Source organism: Nicotiana attenuata, chromosome 2 (genome assembly GCF_001879085.1).
Source record: "Nicotiana attenuata strain UT chromosome 2, NIATTr2, whole genome shotgun sequence".
Taxonomy (NCBI): Eukaryota; Viridiplantae; Streptophyta; class Magnoliopsida; order Solanales; family Solanaceae; genus Nicotiana; species Nicotiana attenuata.
In genome coordinates this window covers 44,992,791-45,001,993 of record NC_031990.1, presented here as the reverse complement: position 1 = coordinate 45,001,993, position 9,203 = coordinate 44,992,791, and the positions used below count along the sequence as shown (strand labels likewise).

The 9,203-nt window shown below is 36.2% G+C and overlaps 1 protein-coding gene across 1 annotated transcript; it reads left to right on the top strand.

The window, feature by feature from the left end:
• Positions 4,831-8,137, top strand: LOC109219018 (transcription factor JUNGBRUNNEN 1-like). The gene is made up of 3 exons (XM_019383419.1): positions 4,831-5,114; positions 6,053-6,339; positions 7,727-8,137. The coding sequence occupies exons 1-3, from the start codon at positions 4,886-4,888 to the stop codon at positions 8,135-8,137; spliced, it is 927 nt and encodes a 308-aa protein (XP_019238964.1). The 5' UTR covers positions 4,831-4,885.

The following is a 9,203-nucleotide window of genomic DNA, read 5'->3' as shown; positions in this document are numbered from 1 at the left end:
ATACCATCAGCTTTATGCTTCACTTTGTAAACCCACTTGCATCCTATTGCTTGTTTTCCTGGTGGTAGAGCTACCAGGTCCCAAGTATGGTTGGAATATAGAGCCTCAAACTTCTGTGTCATTGCAGCTTGCCATGCAGGATCAATGGCTGCTTCCTCATATGATGATGGTTCCCTGTCATGACAAATATTTCTCACAAGAACTTGACTATTAGGAGTTAGTAGATCAGAGGCAACATGGTGGTTAATAGAAAACAATGCACTAAGGGAGTTGGTATTTGGTTTAAGTTTAGGTAGGGAATGTACATAGTCTTGTAGATAACTAGGCGCCTTGTGTGTTCTTGATGACTGTCTCAGTTGTATAGGTTCTGCATGAGATTGTTCAGTATGATCATGTGATGAAAATTGTGTTGGAGAATTAGGTGTCATGGATGAAGAATGATCATGTGTAGGTGACATGAGATTAGTTGTGTTGTCAGCATTACTCCTTTCAGCACTCAAGTGTTCAGATGTTTGCTTTGTAATGTTTGTACTGTTAGAAGGTTTCTCACATAGGGGTTCAATGAAGGAATTGAATGAGGGACACAAGATTGGGGAGATATATCCAAATTGGTTGCAAATGAAAAGATAGACTCATTGAAGACTACATCTCTGGAAACAGTGATTTTTCTAGCGGCCAGACTTAGAACTTTGTATCCCTTTGTGTTGAAAGGATAGCCAACAAAAACATGTGGTATTGTTCTAGGTTCAAATTTGTCTCTATGAGGCTTAGGTACAGTGGGATAGCTCAGGCAGCCAAAACTTTTTAGGTGAGAGTACTTAGGCTTTCTCTTATACAACAGTTCATATGGAGTTTGATCATTAATGGAAGTGGAAGGCAACCTGTTTATGAGGAAGGTTGCACAGAGTATACATTCACCCCAATATTTTTGGAGCAATTTAGACTGAAAGAGGAGAGCCCTAGCTATCAAGAAGGTACTTACGTTTTCTTTCCACCACACCATTTTGTTGTGGAGTGTAAGAGCAAGTTCTTTGATGTATGATGCCTTTGGATTGAAATAATATGTTTGTCTTTGTGTTGGTGAACTCCAGACCATTGTCTGTTCTCACAGCTTTAACATTTACTCCAAATTGATTTTCCACCAAACTAAAAAATCTCTTAAGAACTTGATAAGCATTGCTTTTACTGGATAGGAGATGAGTCCAAGTGGACCTACTAAAGTCATCCACAATAGTCATGAAATATTTGTACTTGTCATGTGTGGGCACATGATATGGTCCCCATAATTCAACATGTAGAAGCTCAAAAATCCTATTGGTTGTATTAGTTTTCTGAGGAAATAGGAGCCTTTCCTGTCTTGCCATTGGGCAGATGGTACAATTGAAGGGTTGTTTGGAAGAAAAGGTTACAGGGATAGAGGAAATACTTTTCACAAAGAGAACATGCCCAAATCTGTTATGCCACAGAACATCCACATTGTTTCCAACACACAGATGAGAAAAAGGACTAGGACAATTAGAAGATGAACTCTCAGAAAGAAATTGCTTTTCATTGTCTGCACTTGGACTATTTACAATTGAAGATGAGAAAACACACTTATTGCCATGAGATTTTGTATTTACAATAGAATGAAGTGGACATTATGTGTTACAAGTGCAGTTAATGACAGGGGTGAACAGGAAATCGATGATATTTGCTCCAGGACTTGTACTGTTGTTCTTCAAGCACCTTGGGCATAAGATGTAAAGTCCATCTTTGACTCTACCAATCACCAGAGGCCTCTTCATTGAAGGGGCCTGCAGTATACAACAAGATTTGATGAAGGCAACAAGACAACTAAGATGAGAAGCTAGAGAATGAACAGAAATCAGGTTGTATTTAAAAGAAGGAACCAACATTATCCTATTCAGAGTGATCTTAGGAGTAAGTACAACATTACCAATCTCAGTCACCTTCACTTTGTAGCCATTTGGGAGAATGACAAGTAGGGGATAAGGTAGAGTTATTATATTGGTTAGTAAGGATCTATTAAAGGTCATGTTGTTTGATGCACCTGAATCTATAATCCATGAATCAGTCTTGTTTTTGAAAAATTCACATGAGAGTTTCCCAAAATGTTTGTCTCTCCCTCCTCCTCATTGGAACTGCTGCAGTAGATTCACAAGTTGACTGTATTCTTCCTTCGTGCGACTAACATTTTGAGCATTGCAGTTCTCATCACCAGTATGCTGAGTATCTGTGGCTGCTACATGTGCATTAGCCATTCCTCTATTTCCCTTATTGATCCTGGTACCTTGGTTTACAGCTGAGTTATTCCCATAGTTATAGTTTTGTCTTGGATTTTGATTGAAATTGGAAGCTTGGTTGTGACTTAGATTTGGATTCTGATTTTGATTGGAGCCTTGAGGATAGCCATGAAGTTATAACACTTCTCTCTCGTGTGGCCTGGCCTTTTACAGCAATCATAGAAGGGTCTGTTTCTATAGCTCTGAGAGTTATTAGGTGAATAATTTGTCTTGAATGATGCTATCCTGTTTGTGTTGACATTTAAGGATGATGACTCAAGAGCTAAGTGCTTATGAGGCTTAATTTCTCTTTGTCTTTCCTCTTGAATCAGCAATGAGAAGGCATGTGCAATTGTGGGAAGAGGATTCATCATGAGGATACTTCCACGAACAATAGTGTAGGTCTCATTCAGCTCCATAAAGAACTGTATTAATCTTCTATCATGTTCTGCTTTGTGAATACTTTCCCTTGCTCCACATGTGCAATTGCAGGTGCAATGAGATTTAGTAATCAGAATAGTAAGTTCCTCCCACAACTTTTTCATTTTTGTATAGTAGCAGTAATGTCAAGAGCTCCTTGAGACAAGTCGTTAATCTCCTTCTGAATTTGGTAGAGCTTTGTTCCATTTGTCTGATCATATCGATCTTCAAGCTCTTTCCACAACTCGATTGCATCTTTTACATATTCAACACTGTCTGCAATCTCCTTTGCCAAGGAATTCAAAATTCATGAAGTCACCATATCATCACATCTCTCCCACAATCGATAAGTTGAGGAGTCTGGATCTGGCTTTTTGCAGTCACCATTGATGAAGCCTAGTTTATTTTTCACCGATAGGGCTCTCATTACACCTCTTCTCCATGAGGATAACCAAATCCATCAAATGGAACAGGAACTAGGGCTATTCCCGGATTATCAGAGGGATGCATATAATAAGGACTACTAGTGTCAACAATTGGCTGATTAGGAGGTTCAACCACAGTTGGTGCAGGTTGTTCAACATCTCCATCAGTAGCCATCTCTTACGAGGCGTAAAGCTCAACTGATCAACCAGCACAAGATTCTAACTACAAATCTAGAATTCTGATAAAGGATTCTAAGAGAAATGTATTGAAATCGATGAGATCAAGGTCCTCATGCACATGATCAAAACAAAATCGAGGATGATGAAACTAGATTATATTCAACAGATCTGGAAAAAAAAAACGAATCGGAGCTTCTGACCTTGCTCTGATACCATATTAAATTCCGGCGAAGGAACAGTAGCTTCTTCCTTAGCTGAGCTAAGAATGCAGCAACAACAATGGAGGAAGTTCGATGCTATGAACTCGAAGTCATTCGATGAGAAGAGAAGAACATTCTGGAAGAGAATTTCTATTTCATTCATTCAAAAGCTATGTAAACTGATGGGACTCCTCCCACTATATACAAGTATGTAAAGAGAGAGCTAAGCTAACCAACTAAGAGCTAAGCTAACCACTAACCAACTAACCACTAACTGACAGCTAACGGACAACTGTCCAAACTCGACCACTAACTGTATAAACAAATGGAAAATATAATTAATCTTAACAGTACTCGACGTTACATCGTATCGTTGGTATTAAGTAATTTTTGACCCTGCAGTCTCATTGTGTGCGGCATTACAACTATGGTAGCCATTCGAACCACATAACAAATGATCTGACAATCTTAATTTATTATGTTTGGTAAACATCGATCAGATTGGAGTAGCACCACAACGCAAGCCAATCAACCAACAAATAGATACGCTTCACAGAAGGAAGAGATAAAATCCAACTTTTGTTTGTTATTAGGAGTGCAAGTTCCCAACATTGCTCCGGTTGGAATTAGAGAAACTAAGTTTGTTTCCGTATGAGAAAATAACCAATCCTGAATAAGGGATAAGTCAGGCGTGTATAGACTATGGCATCGTTAAACCCTCTTAATAAAGTGTGATTACCTTTAAAACGTGTCACTAGGGTCTAAGGCTTGCTTCTTTATATACTCAGCATCTCTTCCATATTTGTCAATGTGGGATTCATTTAGTATGTCACAACATGCTATATAGTTGAGCTACGGACGGCCCAGTTATCATACAATATATATATATATATATATATCAAATTTGGCCTCATTTTGAACTAGATTCTCCTCCTCATTATAATGATTCACTTAGTTAGGTTTACTTGACACTAATTTTAATTTTTTTTCAATGTGAAGGGGAGATGGAGAAGAAGGTTCCTTCACATAGATGATATTTCTAATAAGGAAAAAGTCTTTAATCTCTTCTATAAGTAATATAGTAAATTGTCCTTTTTGGGTTTTCCTGTATTTTAAGTCAAGGGGTGATCAGTCATATATATATACAAAGACTCCGTCCATTCAAAGACCTTTTGCCCCTGAAACAACAATGTCAATCCTCTTGACTTTGACCAAAGGAACACAGTCTTTAGCCTCCTTAACTTAGCTTACATAATCTTCTTTACATAAATATCCTCTGATATATATAAGTATACAACCCTAGCAAGATACCCCAGGCCACCAATATATTATCTTTCATAAGAAAAAAGAAGAAGAAAATCAGCAAGAATTAATAATGGAAGTGGAAAAAATACACTGCAGCATAGTTACAAATAATAATGACAACAAATTAGAGGCAGAAGAAGATGACGACGATGTTCCACTTCCAGGGTTTCGGTTTCATCCGACGGATGAAGAGCTTGTAGGGTTTTATCTTCGAAGAAAAGTTGAGAAAAGACCCATTAATGCTTTACAACTTATCAAACAGATCGACATCTACAAATATGATCCATGGGATCTGCCTCGTATGTCTACTTATTACTCTCTCTTAATTTCTGTAATTTGTTTTACAGTTCCGTTTTGGTTCTTTCATTTCTCTAGTTTTTTCTTAAAGAATATATGAGCTAAACAAATACAATAGATGTTTCGGGGGGGTGTGTTTGATGTAACGAAAATATCATGACACCGCTTCGTCGGAAAATTTTACTAAGAAAATGGATAAGTAGGAATAATGACACCACTTGGCACAAAGTTGTCTCCTCGTGTGTTGGTTATGTTCCTAATTTTGCTCTAAGAGGTCAGAGATTTGAACCTCAACTAGCACGTATTTTTTATACGTAAATATTTGAGAGAGTTAAAAATTATGATTAAGTAGAATTAAGACTCAATAAAACCAATAGACTAAGGCTATTTTTTTTCTTGTCTAAAACTATTATAATTAAAGTTGTTTATTCTCGTTCTTCTATATATAAATTTCGACACTGCTTACCAAAATCCTGCGTATATAACGCCCCTATTCATGGACCTTGTTTAACAAATCCCGACTACAACTACAAAAGAGTTCAGAATTTTTGTGGTAACACACATTAATTAGATAGTAGACACAATTTAGAAAAAGAAAAGAGTTGAGAATTATTACAACTGTTCAATAAAAATGTATATATACTCGTTATTGGTTTTGAATATAAAGCTAGTATAGTACTTCTATATATATATATATGATCAGAACAGAAGAAGATTTGTTTAAAATTGTACATTTGCATGTAAAGATTTTCTAAAAGGTTTTATATATGACTATAAATTTAGAGCTAGTCGTTTATTTGGTTGTGTCAACATTGGAAATGTGTCTACTTCGAATGAAATTGTAGCAGAGAACAGAAGGATATGGAATTTAAATATGACGGGTTTGACCTTTAAGATTTTTAGCATTGATTTTAACGAGTTGTTTATCTGGATGTTTCAGAGGCTAGTAACACGGGAGAAAATGAATGGTACTACTATTGCAAAAGGGGAAGAAAATACAAGAACAGTGTAAGACCTAATAGAGTGACGGCGGGTTCTGGATTTTGGAAAGCAACTGGTATTGATAAACCTATTTACAGTAAAGGAGAAATCATAGGACTAAAGAAATCATTGGTGTATTACAGAGGCAGTGCTGGAAAAGGCACTAAAACTGAGTGGATGATGCATGAGTTTCGTCTTCCAAATAACAAACACCTTCATGCAGCTAATACCATTGCTCAAGAAGCTGTAAGAAACTTCAAAATTTCATATATCTCCGTTATGTGTCTTAGTTTGACTATATACTTAAGTGTAAAGAAATTTTTGGATCTTGTGATTTTAAACATGGTTGTGTCTCATACTCGCATTGGAGCTCCGACTAATCCGGATTTGCATCGCGTAAGGCTGGAGAATTAATGCTCTCTAATAGGATTTTTTCAAGGGCTCGAACACGAGACCTGTGATTAAGAGTGGAGGGATCTCATCCATCCTACCACAATCCACATTGGTAAATTAAAAACTTACTTAATACAGAAACGTGACATTTCATTTTAAACCGAGCTAAAGAGAAAAATAGGACATTTCTTTTTGGGATCGTTACACAAATAGTCGTTCATATTCAACTCAACCCCAAAAGCTAGCTTGTGAGGTGAGGATTGCCCAAGCCATATAAGGAGACCAAGGACCTCAACTCCCACCGATGTGGGACAACTCAACACCCCCTCCCCCCCCTCACGCCCGAGCCTCTGGAGCGTGGACAACATAAATGGGGGCCCAACATCGGTAACAATAATTGGGATGGGCCTGGCTCTGATACCATGATAAGAATGGACATTGGGCCTAACTCAACCCCAAAGCTAGCTTGTGAGGTGAGGATTGCCCAAGCCATATAAGGAGACCAAGGACCTCAACTCCCACCGATGTGGGACAACTCAACATATTATACCTTCACCGACTATTTTTAGTTTAAGTGATTGGGTGGACAGCTATTTGGGTTAATTCTTCTTTCTTTTTCTTCTTTGTTTTCAAAATTTTTTTTTTTTAAAAAAATCACCGCTTCACTGAACTTAATTTAGTCGTCAATCAACATGACCGCAAGTAGACTGATTATCTCAAGTGCAACCAAAAAGGTTGCTAAATTTGTGTGACAACATAATAATTATGGGAATTCTTTATAATGAACGCAACTTTAATTAAGCAAAAAAGTAGCATCGAGTCATAGCGTAATACTATTTGACCTTGTTTATAAACTAAACATAAATCTTCAGAGTTAAGTTTGCCAAGATTGGATATATAAATGTTATTAATTGATATATTTTCTTAAGCTAATCATCTCTCATTCCGTAATTTTGATAGTTTGCAAGCATTTTTGTTGCCTGTCGTATAAGTAATCAAGCGTATCATAATCTATTCTAATATCAGAATCTCTAATATCATGTTGAATTATATGACAATTTCATCCACAAGTTTAAACTGTCAAAGATCTGGTACCATGTTGAAATGTGTGATCATTTCATCTAAAGATTTAAGCTATATATTAAAGAATATATACTTTTATCTACTTAATAAATGTTGGATAATTCTACGTGCATGAATTAAATTGAAAATCTCTTTCTTTTTATATATACCCATGCAGGAAGCATGGACTCTTTGTCGTATCTTGAAACGAAATGCTTCATATCGAAAATTTATACCAGATTGGAAAGAAGTAGCAGCAGCAGCATCAAAGCAGCGAAATGCAGTCCCCAAAATATGCAGCAATAATATTGATTCTTCAAAAAATTCTCAGTTTTACATCAGTTTTAGCACTCCTCATGTGATTAAACAGAATACCTGTAGTGATCATGCTGAAAATAAGCAGCTGTTAAACGTAGGGCAACGAAGCTCAGGATCTACTAATGATGGAAGTATGCTATCTACTGTTGCTGCAGCTGCATCCAATTCGAGCTTACTGAATAGTCCTCTGGGCTTTAATGAGTGGTTAGAGAATGGGAACTGGGATGAACTTAAATCTATTTTCGACCTTTCTTTTGATCCTTTCTCTTAATTTTCTACTACTTACTAAATACGGGTAACTTATATATGCACTGACAGTATTTTTAAGCTAAGAGTGTATTTTGACATATTGTAATTAAGTAGGTTATTTACTTTATTTTTCAGGTTACTAGATGAACTTATTATGGACCGTACATTGTCCATAACAAGTTAAACACTTTTATGTTATATCGGCTAGGCTTACATGTCGGGGTTTTAGGCCGGTAAATCATGTGAATATTGAGATATATATACCGTCAATGTAAAGAATTTTTTTACACTATTAGGTCATCACACAAAGGATATATCTTATATGCAAGCCTTCCTAAAATGTGGATTTGTAATCTTGAAAATAAGACAAGTCACCTGTTACAAAAGGTAAAAATTATCTGAGATTCCTTACACAAACCAAGTATATATATCACTTAAACTCTTTACAAAATGAATGAGATTAGCAATTAAGATGAGTCTCACAGATTAGTGAAACGACTCGCTGAGATGGCTTCTTAAAAGCCTAGCCTATATTAGGTCTGGTGTATTCCATGTTCCTGCAGGACGATGAAATATACCAGTTCAGGTTTTATTGATTTCTTTTGTTAGCTTATAACCTAGCGTTTTCCTGGTCCGAAAATTATATTACCGTTTTTTTTAATTTATAGCCGGATATAACTTGTATACATTAACAATATAAATAATATTTACACTATCAACGCAATTAGCCAGTTACAACAAGCTATTCATTGATTTTTTGTCTTAAAACATTAGGATTATGATAAGCAGGGGTGATAAAATTGTTTTTAGAAGTGTGTTATTATCTTTGATTGGTTCCAGAAAGCATCATTATTGGACAAATAATCATGATCATTCACAGTGTTTCACAGTGTACTTTTGACATGGTCATTTAGCAACATGTTCAAGACAAACTTTCCTTTGACTACAAATAGAAGTGATAACTATTGCAACTGATTTACTTCCCTGGCTGGTTTCATAGCTCCAGCCCTTAAAATAATACATGCACTTATACTCAATGGAAAACAAAAAGATCCTGAAGTGGATGAGAGAAAATCTTTCTACTCAAT